Source organism: Neopelma chrysocephalum, unplaced genomic scaffold, assembly GCF_003984885.1.
Source record: "Neopelma chrysocephalum unplaced genomic scaffold, ASM398488v2 Primary Assembly neopelma1_61b, whole genome shotgun sequence".
Lineage (NCBI taxonomy): Eukaryota > Metazoa > Chordata > Aves > Passeriformes > Pipridae > Neopelma > Neopelma chrysocephalum.
In genome coordinates, this window is record NW_020897717.1 from 1,354,877 (window position 1) to 1,372,185 (window position 17,309).

Here is a 17,309-nt window from a genome sequence, read left to right on the forward strand (position 1 = left end):
GCTGTTTTGCCACTGCTCCCTTTGCTGCTCCCGGTACAGAAGCTTCCCCCAGCTTTCAGCTACAGATACTCAGTCCAGCTTTAACACTGTTCCAAGTCCCTGTAGCCCCCAAGCCGGGGGTGGGGGGGGGGACCAGAGCCCCCAAGGGGCTCCTGCCCCTGCTCCTCGTGGCCTTACAACATGGCTACCTCCTCTCCAACAACAACTAGCACTACTCTTCTTTTCCAGTCTGGGTGATATGTTTATATTTTGCAAGAGCGTTCATTGGCTCGACCCCAAAGGGTCACCACCCCCTCGGGGGTTACCACTTTTCTTAGCTCCCGGGGGGGGGAAACTGTTTCCCCCCACCACACTCTCTTAATGTTTGTCACATAATTTCTGAATTATTTTTATTTCATATTTAATATCTTCGTAAGTGATCTGGGTGGTGGGATCAAGTGTACCCTGACAAAGTTTGCCAATGATACCAAACTGAGTGGGGAAGTGGAGAGCCACCCTGCAAGAAGACCTGAATAGGCTGGAAGAGTGGACTAACAAAAACCCTATGAAGTTCTACAGGGACAAATGTAAGGTCTTGCACCTGGGCAAACATAATCTAACAGTGCAGCACAGGCTCAGATCTACGTGGCTGGGGAGTAGCTCTGTGGCAAATGACCTGGGCAGCTGGTGAACAACAAGCTCTTTGAGAGTGAGCAGTGTGCTGCTGCAGCAAAGAAAGACAACGAGATGCTGAGTTGCATCAACAAGGGCATCGCCAGCAGAGATAAAGATGTCATCGTCCCCCTCTGCTCAGCACTGATCAGGTCAAACCTGAAACTGTGTTCAGTTTTGGTACCTTCTATACAGAAAAGATATGGACAAGCTGGAGAGGGTTCAGAGAAAGGCCACAAAGATGATCAAAGGACTGGGAAGCGCCTACTGAATATGGGGAAAGACAGAGAAATGGGTTTGTTCAGCCTTGAGTAAAGAAGGCTTAGGGTAGATGTTATCATTGTGGTCTAGTATTTGAAGAATGGCTGCAAAGAAGATGGAGACCCCCTGTTTACGAGGATTTACTCAGAAAAGACAAGGGATAATGGATACAAGTTACTCATGGGGAGATTCCAATTTGACAAAAGGGAAAATTTTTTACAATGAGAACAGTCAGCCATTGAAACAATCTCCCCACGGAAGTGGTGGACTCCCCAGCATTGGACACTTTTAAGATTCAGCTGGACAGGGTACTGACCATCTTGTCTAGAACATGCTTTTACCAAGAAAGGTTGGACCAGATGATCCTTGAAGTCCTCTTCCAACCTGGTATTCTATGATTCTATCATTCTATGATTTAACATGCTTGAGTACCTGTGTTGGTTTGGTTTTTTTCTCAGGAATTTACCTTGATAATCAGATCCCCCTACTGGCTTGATGGTTGAACCATAACGCTATTATCTCTTCTACAATTATCATAAATTATGTCTCCTGTGACAGGAGATTGTTAGTCAGTGGTGGGTATATCTAGTTCTTTTTCTGTATGGCAGAAAAATGTAATTATGATCAAGTGCTCTGTTTGCTACTGAAACCCAAAGCTGGAAAAAGATTGTCAGATTAGCAGTTTCGTGATCGTGAGTATATCTGAAATAACCATGTTTTTATATAGAAAAACTATTTCCTTTAAATATGTATGTTGTATACATTTTTTACTTTTCTTATCTCTCCCATATCAATAAAAAAAAATTCAACCTGGGTTAGACCCTTTATTGCTGTTAATGGGATATTGTAAACAAATAGGGAAAAAGTGATGTGAAACAGAAACATGAGTGATATTGTGAAAAACAAGATGGAATATGACAGATGCGGAATATGACAGATGCAGATTATTTCAGGTAAAAAATTATAGATTGGACAGAAGTCAGTTTTATTTGGATTCTGCCATGACAAAAATAATTCACTTGTTGACTGAACACTAACAATGCTGCAATTTAGAATCAAAAACCCAGCAAAAAAAGCTAGGTTTTTGATTAAAAGGAGAAGGACTGAAGACTAACCCATCAAGCAAGTTGCGTAGGCTCCCCCTTCCCTTACTGCTAGACTTGTGGCCTATAAAATGATCAACAAGAATCCAATTATATTGATGTAGCTTGTTTTGTTACTCTGTTTTATTTAATCTAGCAGCAGTGTATCTTGCATGACAGGAATGATCTGGGGTCTGACTTTCTATTACTGCCTGTCTGCCTAAAACTGCAGTTAAACCAGCAAGGATTCTTTGGGAGTCTAGCATGGATAACATCATGGAACAAGAGTTCTCTTCTATTCCATTGGTTCCAAAGCTTTCAGAACAGAAGAAAAAAAAGTTTAAAGATGCTATTCTTAGTCTTTGGTCCACTTTCTAAAGAGTTTCTTGGGGCATGGGAGGTAATTCTCTCCATTGTCACTCATCAATCCAACATTCAAGACTAATCAGTTCAAAGACCTGCCAAAAGAAGCTCATTAAAAAAATTAGATTATTACTGTTATGGTGCAGAAGTAGTCTTCGCTTACACTGTCTGTGAATTAATTTCGTTTATACAATGAGTTTTAAAATATGGTGTTGATAACAAGAAATCTGTGAAGAAGTAGGTGGAAACACCAACTTCCTCTCAAGATTTCACTTTCTCAAGAATTCATATGTCTCAGTTTCCCAATGTGGAACGTGCAAATACTTAAGAATTAAGAGGTTTTGTTTTTAAAGGGCTACCTGAAATTAAATTGTGCACACTACTGATCTTTTTAGAAATGTGTTATCAAACTGGATTTAAGTGCATGTAGTCTCAGCAATTCAAGATCCTGTGGCAACGTAATCATATAATTTCCAGATTTACATCTGTTCTTTCCAAATTGTTTACAATGGAGTTAAAAATATCTGGATTTTTTTGTAGGGTACTTGTATCCCTAAATTCCCCTCTGTAGATAATAGAAAAAAGAGGATAATTAAATCACTGTAAAAGCAGACTATTTTTAGCCATAGTAAATAACCCTTAAGTTACTGCAACTCTTGCAGTAACTTTCTTAGAGGATTTTCTACTCTGTAACAGTCTAGCATTTATTTTTCTGCAAAACATTTTATACCTGTTAGAGCTCTCAAAAATAGAATACATTAATACATTATGCTTTGAAGATTAGTGTGTTGTATTAATATGATTTTCTCTTTTTAGGTTAATGTTGCAAGTGAAGTGCGAATTGGTTCATTATTAAAAGATATATCAGATACCGCTTTAGTCATCTTACCAGTAGATGGTGCTATCAAAGTAGAGGATATGTTGACCTGCAATGAGGTGTGTGCCACTTTACATCTTTGAACTTGAATTCTAGTGCGTGTTTGAAAAAATGCCTTAGTAAGTGAATATAAAACTAAAAAATAATTCCTCTCTCTGGGGAAATACAGAACTTTATTTGTAATGAAAATATTTTAGTTAACACATTTTATATAAAGATAAATTGATTCTTAGGTATTTGAGATACTTAAGCTGTGGTATTTCATAGATAATTTTAATTTAACTGCTTCATAATTAAATGAGATTTTTTGTGTACGAAGATACTCAGACATATATAGCCTTTTCTTCTCCCCTATTTTTTTCAAACTCTTTTTTGAAGGAGAAGGCAAAAAATACTTTGCAACAAGTATATTTGAAAATCTGAAAGGTTTCTTGATTCCAAAAGAGTCTAAAAATCTATTAATTAGAAAATGAGTGCAAGTAAATAAAATTGTTAAGGAGAGTTGAAAGAGTATTTGGTTAATTTCGAATTCAGACTGTGACCTCCCTTCGATATTCAGGATTTTCTTCTGGCCCTTAAAAGTACCATTACATTTAAAAAATGGATATTTTGTTTTAGGCATTAAAAATACAGTGATAATATAACAGAACATTTTTATAAATATATGTATGTTTCCTTGAAATTGTTTCAGTCTAATGAATGCAATATTCAGGGAAATGTTTTGACTCTCCATAAAAAGGAACAGTAATAAGATAATCAGTGATACTAAGATAATTCATTGATATTTTTGTTTAACAGGCTTATACTAAAGAATGTGCTGAATTATTGAACGTGAAAAGCATGCAAATTGAAGATGCTGTTCAAGAGCTAATAGCTCTATTTGAAAAGCATTATGACCTTCCATCTTCTAAGACCTCAGAAAAAGAAGAATCACCAGGTAGTTAATGTTGGTTATTTAAATTAAAAAAATCTGTAGATTTAGCTATTTTTTATCAAAACTGATTTGTTTTAGCTAATTTTCTTCAGATTTATCCCTCCCACTACATTTTTCATCTGTGTCACAGTTTTGCCTTCATTTACTTACTACTGTTAAACTAAATCACTGGGCTATGAAATACAGAGATAATTCAGTTTTGGTGGTATTTCTAGAATTAAACTCTGTCCTTCTGTATAGATTACCAAGGAATTTGCTCTAGACGAAGAACATTAAAGTTTCATTTCTTTCAGTCACTCATTATAACCTTTTCCCCCAGCTCACCCCTCTGCTGTAAGTGGAATACAATGTTCCTCTCTTCTCAGTTATGTCAGGTATTTAGTACCATCCCTCTCTTTTTCACTTTTTTGCCACATTAGAATTGTATCTCAAATACCAGTGCTTTGCTGGCTGGTCAGTTTAAATCACTATAGTCAATTGCTAACATATATATGGCTGGTACCCACTCCTTTGGGGTATGTTACAAAGATTTTAGAAGGTCCTGTACTCTTATAGGAGGAAGAGTGTATAGTTGGAAAAAATATTCTGTTCTTAAGAAAATTTATTCTGAACATTAATAAGAAATGGAGCTCTTTTCCTACATAGGTTTTTTTTCCTTCTGGCTTCAGATTTCTCCAGGTATAGAGGCGTAGTCACGATCAAAATACTCCAGATAGTTCAATAGTATGCAAACAGAAAAACCTGATGCAAAGATACTTCTCTGTCTTTTGTTAAATTGTTTATATTGATTTTGATTTTTTTTTTGTCATTTTCACTGATATATCCATGTCTGCCTATCTATCTTTAATAACAGATTGGTAGTGCACGGTGTTTGTTAGGCTAAGGCTTACAGGCTGGACTCTTAACCAGGTTCCTGGTGTGAAAAAATGTTGTGAAATAAACCCTATTTTTGGCAATCCAGGTACTACTAAAATAAAAGTCAATATTCTTTTGCCTCTAAAGAGGGGACAGCATGCTTTGAAGTAAAACACAATGTGCAATTAACAAAAATACTTTTTTTTTCATTTACAGCAAAAGAAAAGCGTATAGCATTTGAAAATAATGAAAAGGAGAAAGAAAAAAACACTCCTGAAGCACCTCCTAGTGAAGATAGCAAGATCAATGAAAAAGAGGAAGAGTTTAAAAAGGTATTTTCTAAAAATAAGGAAATTATTTTTCAAACTGATCTGATTTTTAAGTATCTTGAGTTTTGATAGTTGTATATCTATGTTACAGAAAGATATCACATTGACTGCATCAAACATAATGTAAAAGTGATGAAATAGCTTTCCTAAAAAGTGAGTTTAAGATGGATTTTAGCTTTCAGAATTATATTGCATGTTATTCCAATTAACACCTTTATTAAACAAATTCTTTATATGTAAGCGGTAATGGTACAAGTTTGGAGAGGATATTGTTCCTAAGACATAACATGGATTTTCCTGTGTTTGACTTAAAAATTTTTGAAATAATCTTCAGGCTCCTATCTGAACACAATCCTAAATAATGTGTGGTTTATTTATTGCAGAGTTGTAAAGACTTACTTGCCTATTTCACTCGCCGGCTGCTATTCAGCCTCCAGAAAGCGACCCGACTGTCTTTGGCTAGTATTAAAAAAAGAATAAGTGTTTCCAAGTAAGTTGCAAATGGAAGATTTCCTTCAATAGTACACACTCTTCATGAAGTCTTCATGATAATGGCAAGATCCATACAAAGTCCTTCTCCCATATTCAGTATAATCCCTATAGATTCTTCTCTGCTCAAATGGGCATAAGCTTCAGAGACAGCATTGCTTCAGTATAACATATATTGTAGATTGAAAAGCCTACTTAGAATTCTATTAAGAGAATCTATTTTAAGCAAATGAAGTTTGTGATGTTTTGTCATTAACATGTGTTAAAGCCTGAACTACTTTTTTTGTCTTCTGAGGATATCTTTCAAAAAAATTGTCTTGAAATCTTGATCTTATTGAAGTCAGTAGGATTTTTTTTTGTTGTTTCCTTTATATTTGTCTACTGTATCATATTGTTGGATCCTTCCTTATTTCACCATGTCACGTCACAGCATTTTAAATTATACTTTTCTCTTTGGTTTTAGGCTTTAGTTTTAGTTTTGAGTAGGTTAAGAACATGTATTTATCATTTTGCACTAACTTGTTGTTTTTCAAAAATATTTTTCTGTTCTGTTGAGTATTTATCTAAAATGTAGTGGGGCAAATTTACTCGTGATACATTGTTGCATGAAATGATAGGGAGACCTTCCTATGCCCTATTTAAAGCACTGGCAGAGTTCCATCATTCTGAAAGTGAGAGATTAAAATCCAGAATAAGAAAATGTTCTGAATAAAAATTCTGAAAGCAATGACTGGATTCAAGCTAACCTTTGTCTGAATGGTGGAGCTCTGGTTATTATCCTTATCCTTTAGACAAGAAGCTTCTGTAAGTTTTGTCAAATAGTACATAATTTAATGGGAAAATTCTCTATGTGGGTTTGTCCTGAAAAGGTAGTCAAAATTATATTTCTCAGGTAATTTGAGGAGGTTTTATTGTAAAGTGTTTATGATATGTTCCAAAATTATTTTCATCAAGACAACAAATTTTTCTGTTCATCCAAGCAAACCTGAAGAGGTCACTCCTTTTCTAAAAGCGGAAGTACACCTTGCTATTCCCAATCTGGTAAGTTATACATCATATACGTAAGGTAAAATACATTGTATTTAAGTTATCTCTTCATTTGCCCAAGTGCAGGATGTGGGCACACTTCTACTGAACCAGCATCTGTTCCAAGGAGAACGGTTGCTCGGGTTTTTCAGTGCACTGAGAGAACTGAGGAAATGTGCTCACAGTTCCAGAGTGTTCTGGCTTCTGTCTCCGTCATACTGGCCTTTTATTGTTCTTGTGTGGTTTAGCAATTATATTGCAATCTGTTCATCAGTGTTCTTTCCAGAATGATTACTGTTCTCCTCACATGTAGCAGTTGCATTCCGGAAATAGATCCTTTATCTTCCTTTTTTATTTTATTTATTTTAACTGTTACTTGTGTGATCTAAATCCTTTGTTGAATTGCAATAATGAATATTATCTTTACTCATTTTGGCTTTAGTAACCTAAATACGAACTTAGATGACCAGAATGAGGAACACTGAACAAAAATTAGAAGATTCAAAACCAAAAAATAGAACTGTGGATTTCTATGTGCCGAGGACAAAAAGGCAGCTTGATTGCAAAGAACTAAAACATTAATTTGATTTCCTTCTGTAGAGGAAAGTAACTATGTGTCAGCAGTATGTATGGTGTTTCTTTTATTTTATATATGAGAAAGTAACTTAATATTATACAAATGTCTTATAAAGATTAAAAGTTTTATATTAATGAAATGATAATAAAAGAGAGGTTCTCTTCTAAGGTGATATTCCTTTGACATTGAACCAGTGTTCATATTGGCATTCTGTTGTACATTCACACTGTGTGTTTGTGTGTACACATGATAGGTAAGTTCTGTCCAAGTGTAGAATGTTTACCTTGTTGATATTTGTAGAAGCATAAAGCTCCAAGCTCTACCCACTAAGGAAGTACATCTATCTTTCTTTCCAGTTCTTAAATGTGTGGCTGATCCAGGGCAGTAATGCTGGGTAAAATACCACTTTGCTAATGATAATAGGATTTTGCAAGAGCCTTGCTTTTATGTATGCAACTGCTCAATCTGTGAAAGTGATTTATAGGTCATCAGAGTCACTTTTAATTAGTTTATATCCCAGTTCTGAACACTTTCATGGATTCCATCATTTTAAAATGATGAATTGAACATGAAAGCAATAAGATGTTGTTTTAAGGACTGTATTCAAGGATTGATCAAATCACAAGATTGATCATTCTTCTGAAGTTTAACAAGAAATGCTCTTTTTCTTTTCTTTTCTTTCCTGGATCACTCTTAGATAAATTCTTTTACCTGCTCAGTATTTTGGAGAAACTGATGTGTGCTTTTACTCCACCTTATCCTCCAGGGGCAGGACAAAGCCACAGTTAACATTATTGCTGACATTACAGTTCAAAAAGTGCTGGGTTCGGGACTTTATGGCTATTTGTGTGCTACTACATAAAACAGGCTGCAGTCTGTTCTTTGACTTCAAAGTGAGCTGACATGGCACGCTATGTATACACAGTAGTAAATTCTTTTCTTCCTGAAACCAGGACTTTGCATTCAAACTATGTTTTAGGAGCAACCCCTGTCGTGTTTTGTTCACCAAACTGTGCCTGATGTTTTTCTTGGAAAGTGCTTTTTTGCACCATCCTGAGCTATGATATGGGAGCATACTAGCATTTATACAATATGGATGATGGCAGACCAGAGCCTGTGTTTTGATCCTATTCTATTTGCTAGTTGTTCTTGATTCAGATCAGGAGTAATTCTTTTCCTTCTTGTTCTCTTTATCATATGCTCTGATAGCTGAATAAGAGTTCTCTTCCTCTTCTGACTTGGGTATTTGATTACTCTCTGACTTATGTTACAAAATCTTTGCTAAATATACAAATTGAAAACTTCAGGCTACTGCATGGAGTTTCATTAATTTATTAAACACTGTGTGCTTGCAAAACTTTTTGAGGTAATGCTACCTTTGTGAGAAAAGAAACATTCAGTATTTTTTCAATTAGGACCTTGGACACTTTGATCCAGGTGATTTTTGTTTGTATGAAATTACCCACTCTGTGAATATATGTACCTGTTGCAAAGGAGTGTTTTAGGTCACTCAAAGAATCACCTGTAAAGGTATCAGCAAAAGCAGGTTTAATATAAAAGTGAAAGCATGACAAAATTTGTTGGCAAGGTTCACTCTGCTACTTACTAGTTGGTTAAAGCATACAGAGAAAAATCAGACAAAAATCTAAAACCAATCAATCTAAATTGTAAGTCAACCAAAAATAATAAATGTTGGAGGCTGGGCACAGCAAAAGGGTTAAGGATGGAAAAGGATAAGGATTAAAAAGGAATGAGGGAGATCCTCCCATTGAGTCACAAGGTTCAGAGTGGACCCCCTTGCCAAACTCAGTTCCAGACTTGACCAGCAGTCTAGGCCTAAAGGTTTAACAGCACTGAACTGATAGCCTAATTTAAACAATTAGATAAAATATTTTATAGAATTTACTATGAGCTGAGCAGTATCTCTCTTATAGGCCTAGCTTACGAATGTAATGTACTTAAGATTCTAAGAGAGCAACATAATACATTTGCTATAACATATTCACACTCGTGCACACAGACCTAAAGGAGTATGTACAAGAGTTCAGTGAAGTACTTAGGTCAGATGCCTTTGCATCTTCTCAACAGGCAAAGGGTTGAGCCTTGATAAGTGAGGGTATCAGCCCAGGCTCCGTCATCAGAGTTTGGCCATGGTCCTCCAAGTACAGCAAACTTGAGAGTTCACCAGCTCTGAAAGGTGTCCCACTCATTGCTGATCACAGCCCACTGTGGTGCAGGAGAGCTCAAAGGGTCTCCAAACTGCTGTATATAGGGTCACAAGAGCGTTGGCTTTAGTCATAGTAGTTTTCCATCCTGGCCACAATTTGGGTTGGTAATAATAATAACCAAATATAGCCAATAACCAATAACCAAAATCCTGTTCCACTTGGGTTGTTATTGAGGCAAGAAAAATAAATCTCCAAGTCTGTTTGTTAAAAGACAGGAGTTCATTAACTCACAACCTAAGCTCCTGAAGCAGACAGTGTTTCTGATAAGTTTAAGAGAAGCTTAGCCCAGGTGCTGTTCATCAAGGCCAAGGTCTAATGAGCATTTGTGAGATCACAGTGAGGCCCAAGGGGGGTAGAAGGTGGCAGTTGTACCTTAGCATGCAATTTCTAATTCTTTTTGAATCTAGAAGGAAAGCATGGCTAGTAATGTATTACCACACATTATATAAAAGTCCTTATAAAAATGCTGCTTAAAACGTTGTAGAAATTTTAAAAATAATTGTAAAAAGCCAGTAAATCTATCTGCTTATATATGTTATTGTCATTTTACACGCAGTAGGACTGTATAAATAGATAGTAGGTCAGTACATGTGCTTCATCTCTTCAGAGGCAATTCTGAGCCAGACAACCTGTTAAAGTTGCATTTTCCAGCTTCTCTTCTGGGGTAAGCTCCGCAATTCACTATGAGTGAAGAAGAACTGAGGTCTCAAAAATGCCAATCAGTTTCATTTATTTCAACAATACTTTAACTGTTTTAAATAGGAAATCGTTCCCAGTTTAGATGACATACAGCAAGCCATCAATCGCATGATTCATTTAATACTGGAAGTAAGTCGTGGAGTTGCTCAGTGGGGACAGAGACATTTGCAAAAATCTGTTTTAAAACCAGAACCAGGTACACAGCAAGCATCTTCTGGATTCCCAGGAAAAAAGGCTAAAAGAGGTGAAAGTAAGTGTGGGAGTTTTTTTTACTTCTTTCAACTTTTTACTTTAATAAGAATACCATATATAAATATTTGTAAATAAGCTAGTTTTTCTTCAAAGCACCCAATTGTGGATTATTTTGCATTATTTTTTTGATTTATTTTTATTTAATTAGCTGTATTTTTCAGAAATAGCTTTTCAGGCTTATGGAAATGTTAAAACTCTGAGAAACAATAAGCAGAAAAATCTTTGAAAAATTACTAGCTAGATCTGAATCTTCTACTTAATGTAGTCATAATGATATAGCTGAAACCATGAACAATGATTTTAGACAAGCTGCCATTGAAATATGGAGATAGAATAAGAGCTAGTTCAATCAGTAGATTTCTGTAAAGATTTTAATTGCTGTATGTATTCCTAGATTGGATTATAAAACACCTCAAGTGTGTTTTCATGTAAATAGTCAAACTGAGATAGACCTGCATCCATTTTAGTGAAATACTTTATTCCTTAATATTGTTTCTAAGTATCTCTCCATATGCTTTGAAAGCATCCATAAAAGCCTAAATATATTTCTAGCATTGGATTCTCTTAGCTGTTTGGCTGAACCAGTGATCTGCAATGTAGTTATATCTTTGTCATGATTCCTTTGGAAAATCTGTAACATCTAGGAAAGTTTTTCTTTTTGACAATCTGGAGCTGGAACTTTATCTTTCTTCTGATGTGTCTTGTATGATTTTAACCTCTTTAAATGGGTTTCAAGCAGGGTGGCAGGAAACAATCCTCATCAGACAGTCATAGTTTTTGCCTCTGCTGTGCCAAAATATAACATCAGCAAATAACCATTTTCATCACCTTTAACTAAACATCAGCAGCACCTGGGGGTGTACGTTAATGTTTGGGCAATGAGATTTATGGAGTACACTGGTAATGATGGATCAATCTGAGATTGTTTCCATTGAGTATACCCCAGAAAAGGTCTTCAGAGTAAAAGAGAATTTGGAGTTGCCTTAAATCCCCCTCATTAAACAATGTTTGTGGTGGGAAGAGTGGATTTTTCTTCTCTGTTCTCTGAAGTCTGCTTCAAAATGCTCAGGCATTGTTATGACAGAAGTAGCTCATTAGATCTCAATACTATCCATTTCTATATTGACCCTGATTGCCTCAGCAATTCATCAAAGAGTTCAAGAGGCTTACACTACTTTAAGGGGTATATGCAATTTAAAAACTTTATATATAGGAATTTAAAAAAATTATTAAATAACTTGGAAAGTTTATGAGGCCTTTGGTGTTCCAGTTAAAATTAAATTACAGTGAAGAAAATGAAATTTGTGAATGAAAAAGACTATTTTCTTTCTTTTTGCAAACCTTCATTTTAGACTGAATTTACTCAAGCTGTATAGAGCCTGGTGTGAAACAGCAGCTGGTACTTTCATATTAAGTAGTCAGACAGATGTTTGAAGGAGGATATTCAGCCTTATTGAAGAGCATCATTGCTTAATTTGGTATGCATAGGTTTAAAGGGAATTCTAGTCAGACTGTTAACAGTTCATTGATGTATATATAATTTTATTTTACAGAAGGAACTGAAGATGCGCTTAGCAAAAAGATAAGGAATTTTCATGCAGGTGTTTCAGAACATGAAGCTATCACTAAATTAGTTGTGCTCCTCTCTTCTTCTGTGAATTCTATAAAAGAAATAGCTATTGAAGTTCTGCAGTACTTTGAGAAATATAAGGTCCTATGGACAGAAGATAAAGATGCCAAAATTCAGGTGAGTTTAACGATGATCACCTACAGATCTATTCTCCATTAATCTTCTATTTTGAAATCAGAAATCTTTAGGGCAGTGAGGAGGGTGCACAGGAAGCTCAGTACCCTGGACTTCAGGAGAGCAGACTTTGGCTCTTTTAGGGATCTGCTTGGTAGAGTACCATGGGATAAAGCACTGGAGGGAAGGATCACCTCCTCCAAGCTCAGCAGCAATGCATCCTGATGAAGAGAAAGTCAGGCAAAAGTGCCAGGAGGTTAGTGTGGATGAACAAGGACCTCTTGGACTCAAACTCAGACATAAAAAGGAAGCCTACAGAGTATGGAAGCAAGAACAGGTAGCCTGGGAGGAATACAGAGAAATTGTCCAATCAGATTAGAAATGCTAAAGCCCTGATAGTATTAAATCTGGCCAGGGACATCAAGGGCAGTAAGAAAAGCTTCTATAAGTGTGTCAGTCACAAAAGGAAGGCTAGGGAAAGTGTGGGCCCTCTCCAAAGGAAACGGGAGATGTTGTTACCTGAGACATGGAGAAGACTGAAGTACTCAAGTCAATTCATCTTCACTGACAAGTGCTCCAGCCATACCACCAAGCTGAAGAAAGTGAAAGCAGGGAGGGACTGGGTGAATGAAGAACTGCACACTGTAGGGGAATATCAGGTTCTAAAACATCTAAGGTGCATAGATCCTTGGGACCTGACAAGATGCATCCTTGAGTCCTGAGGGAACTGGGCCAGAAAGTAGATAGGCCACTATCCATCAAATTTGAGAAGTCATGGCAATCTCATGAAGTTCCCACTGACTGGAAAAGGAGAAACATAACCCCCATTTTTAAAAAGAAAAAAGAGAAAGACCTGGGGAACTCCAAGGCAGTTAGTCTCACCTCTGTGCCCTGCAAGATCGTGGAGCAGATCCTCCTGGAAACTATGCTAAGGCACATGAAAAATGTGGAGGTCATTTGTGACAGCCAACATGGCTTCACTAGGGGCAAATCATGCCAGACAAATTTGGTGGCCTTCTATGATGGGGTTACAGCATTGGTGGATAATGGAAGAGCAACTGACATCACCTACCTGGGCTTGTGCAAAGCATTTCACATGGTGCCGCATGAAATCTGTGTCTCTAAATTGAAGACACAGTTTTGATAGATGGACCACTCTGTTGTTAATGAACTGGCTAAGTGGTGGCACTCAAAGAGGTATAGTCAATGGCTCAATGTGCAAGCAGCCGCCAGTGACGAGTGACATTCCTGAGGGCTCAGTACTGGGACCAGCACTGCTTAACATCTTTGTCAGCAACACGGACAGTAGGATTGAGTGCACCCTCAGCAAGTTTGCTGATGACACCAAGCTGTGTGGTGCAAGTTGACATACTGGAGGGAAGGGATGTCATCCAGAGGGACAGTGACGGCTTGAAAGGTGAGCCTGTGTGAACCTCATGAAGTTCAACAAGGCCAAGTGTAAGATCCTGCACATGGGCTGGGGGAATCCCAAGCACAAGTATACAATTTGGGTGGAGAATGGATCAAGGGCAGCCTTGGGGAGAAGGACTTTGGGGTGTTGGTTCATGAGAAGCTCAGCATGACTTGGCAATATGCACTTGCAGCCCAGAAAGCCAACAGTATCCTGGGCTGTATCAAAAGCAGTGTGACCAGCAGGTTGAGGGAGGTGATTCTGCCCCACTCTTGTGAGACCTCACCTGAGTACTGCATCCAGCTCTGGGACCCCCAACATAAGAGAGACCTGCTGGAGCAAGTCCAGAGGAGGCCACTTAGTTGATCAGAGGGTGAAGGACCTCTCCTATGAAGACAGGCTGAAAGAGCTGCTGTTGTTCAGCCTGGAGAAGAGAAGGTTCCAGGGAGACCTTATAGCACCTTCCAGTACCTAAAACGGGTGACAAGAGAGATATAGAGGGACTTTTTAGAAGGGCATGGAGTGACAGGACAAGCGGGAATGCCTTTAAACTGAGAGAATGGTGAGGCACTGAAACAGGTTGTCCAGAGGAATTGTGCATTCCTCGTCCTTAGAAGACCAGGTTAGATGGGGGTTTGAGCAACCTGGTCTAGTGGGAGATTTCCCTGCCCATGTCAGGGGAGTTGAAACTAGATGATTCACAATCAAAACATTCTGTGATTCTATATTACAACTCATAGAAATTCCCATAGGATCAGTGCTGATAGGTGTTCACTTTTGTCTATGGAAAGCATTTACTTTGAGTTTATGAACATTTTATTCACCAATCTTCCTGTAGTTATTTTAGGAGGTGGTTTCTGCATTCTATATTCCAGCAAGAATCCTCTATGCAACTCTTGGTTGTTTGAACTGTTAGTTGAATCCTCAGGTATAATGGAAATATTTTGCATGTGCTACAGCAAGAAAAAATTAGTTTCCAGGAATTGGAGGTTTGACTTCTGCTTCAGAGTATTTCAAACTGTTCTTCTACAATAAAGTTTTAATTAAGAATTTGAATTTAGATATTCAAAAGAAGAAAGTTGTCTTCTATATAGTCTTTATTTAACCTTGACTTAATAGAATTTTCTGTTCTTATCTTTTCTATTTAATAGACTTCACTATATATACGTCACATAATTTTGTTTAATATGGGGGCACTGCCCTCTTTTGTTTGTCTCAGTGCAAGTTGAGCAGTTTATGTGGGCTAAAAACCACCACTTCATATACAGAGCTGAAAATTTGCTGTTACTCTAATTAGAATTTTAAGTCTAATCGAATAAATACTATTAGTTTGATGTAGTTACTACTGAAGAAAAGGATACTGCTACAGTGAAAGCTTGAATAAGGCAGTTAAGTTTTATATACATGTGCTCTAATTTCTGCATTCTTCCTTTACCACTGTGCTAACTCTTCCACTGCCTGTTCGAGTACTCTCAGACAGAAGAGTAGAAGTGGGAAAAAGGTTTCAGCATTTATTACTTGCCCATGCCAATGTAAGCATAATCAATAGAGGGCCTAAGTAACATCTCTGAAATGCAGCTTCTCAGAATCGCAAAACTTTTCTGCACTTGAGTTCTGCTCATGGAACTGCCTAGAAGATGTATTTTCTTGTGATTGTTTTACACATAATTGGGCTAATGAGGTAGTCTTTCTGTAAGTGTGGGCACATATTTTTTGATCTGTTTTGTCACCTGTTTTCACAAAACCAGTAGGCACTTAATATGTCCTGGATATCTGTTTCTCTGTTAAATTTGATTGGAATTTCTGAACAAGCTTGAGAGTTACTGACAGAAAAATTGATAAACATGTATTTTACTATGTTAGCAAGGCTACAGAAGGCTAAAAACAGGTATAATATTGGTATACATTTTCAGTAATTGCTGAATAACAGTTGCAACATGTGTTACCAGAAATATGGAAAAGGACATTTTTTGACTGACTTTTTAAACTACACACAGGAATTCTTGGCTAGCTCTCCCACTCTCTCTGAAATTAAAGCAGAAATACTTCACTATAATACGTTTCAGCAAGAGATGGCAAGTTTAAAACCCATTATTCTTCTTGGTCCAATTGAATTGCATACAGGTATGACATATTCTTATCTTAGTATGTACAGTAAGATAATGAGTAAAATAGTCATGTTATTTGGTTTATTCTTGCAAATATGAGTACAAATATATATATATATCAATATGAATAGAAATCACTGAAGAGACCTCACTGACTATCTGACTTGAAAAAAACCTCTATTCCCCTTGCATTTTCTTTGGAGTGTAAATATGGACAGTAACTTCTGTCATGGCTGTGAAGTTGTTATGGAGGCTTGCCAAAGAGTTAATGGGTATGTACTGACACTAATTTAATCCTCCTTGGCACTCCTCTCTGGCACCAGGTCAGTCAGTGCTTCTCAAGAGCATTGAAAGAATAAAGCATCTTCTTTGGTATTGATGAAAGACTAGCACATAACCGCATTAGCATCTTTTTCACTTTCAGCGTGTGTTTCAGCAGGAGATATGGCTACTTAGCCATTCCTGTGTTTAGTATCTCTAGCTCTCTCTGAATAATAATTCCAAATCATTGTTCTGAATTAAGCTGTTTATGCTATGGCATTTGTGGCATAGCTGTTTGTGCTAAGGATTCGAATGACGCTTAGGCCTCTCACCTTGCAGGGCTAACGTGTCTACTCTGGACCAACTCTCTGGTTGATATCTAGGGACAAGAAGAAAACGTGTCCCTTTTGAAATATCAGTTGGCCACATTTCTAAAGAGCAACCTTCTTCTTGTCACAGATCTGTTTGATTAGATTAAGAAATAAACTAAAATTTGTCTTCAGTGCACATCAGAGAAGCAGAAGCTGCCTATTTTTGAAGACTAGAGTTCCTTTCAGGATCTTGGTGGTGTGACCCTATTTCTTTCAGTGAATAGGCAAAAATGTCAAACTGCTGACTACATATCCTTATGCAGGTCTTGGATGCAGTTTCTTCTTAATGAAACCACTCTGGAAAACACTGCCTGTTATTGAGTGAACAAGAGTGGTAATAACCAATGTATACAAAATTATATGGATTTTGTTGATGGTCGCAGTACTCCCTCATCTGTGACCACTGCATCAGAGGGAGCCAAATCCTCTAGATTAAGGAACAAGGCTATTAAATGTTTTTACAATCTGAGGCAGCAGTTAGTTTCTTGGACTGTTTCTTGTTCCCAAAACTGCTAGATTTGGGAATTGATTTATTGTGATTTACAGACTCTGACAGGGTACTTTTCTTGAATTACCTGTGGCCTTCAGGAATCATCTCTTTAATGTTAATAGCCACATTATTAAAGAAGAATCTGTATCTGCTGTAAAATATTTTTTGTGAGCAGAAACTTTTTGTGCTGTTAGTATGTTTTGCTTTCTTTTATCACAGTACAAAACACTGTCTATTAAAATCCTAATTTATTCTGTTAATAAGTTAGAGTGCCAGTGATTGACTTTTCTGTCCCTTCATT

At 37.0% G+C, this 17,309-nt stretch overlaps 1 protein-coding gene across 3 annotated transcripts in view; it reads left to right on the forward strand.

Moving 5' to 3' along the window:
• The window catches only part of DNAH8 (dynein axonemal heavy chain 8), a 134,197-nt gene that overhangs the window by 27,591 nt on the left and 89,297 nt on the right, over positions 1–17,309 (forward strand). For all 3 annotated transcript variants that reach the window (XM_027682007.1, XM_027682009.1, XM_027682008.1), the window contains exons 21-28: positions 3,174–3,293; positions 4,033–4,171; positions 5,240–5,355; positions 5,736–5,842; positions 6,822–6,882; positions 10,435–10,621; positions 12,177–12,370; positions 15,776–15,902. In XM_027682007.1, the coding sequence (XP_027537808.1) occupies positions 3,174–3,293; positions 4,033–4,171; positions 5,240–5,355; positions 5,736–5,842; positions 6,822–6,882; positions 10,435–10,621; positions 12,177–12,370; positions 15,776–15,902 (1,051 nt within the window). The remainder of the gene's footprint in view (positions 1–3,173; positions 3,294–4,032; positions 4,172–5,239; positions 5,356–5,735; positions 5,843–6,821; positions 6,883–10,434; positions 10,622–12,176; positions 12,371–15,775; positions 15,903–17,309) is intronic.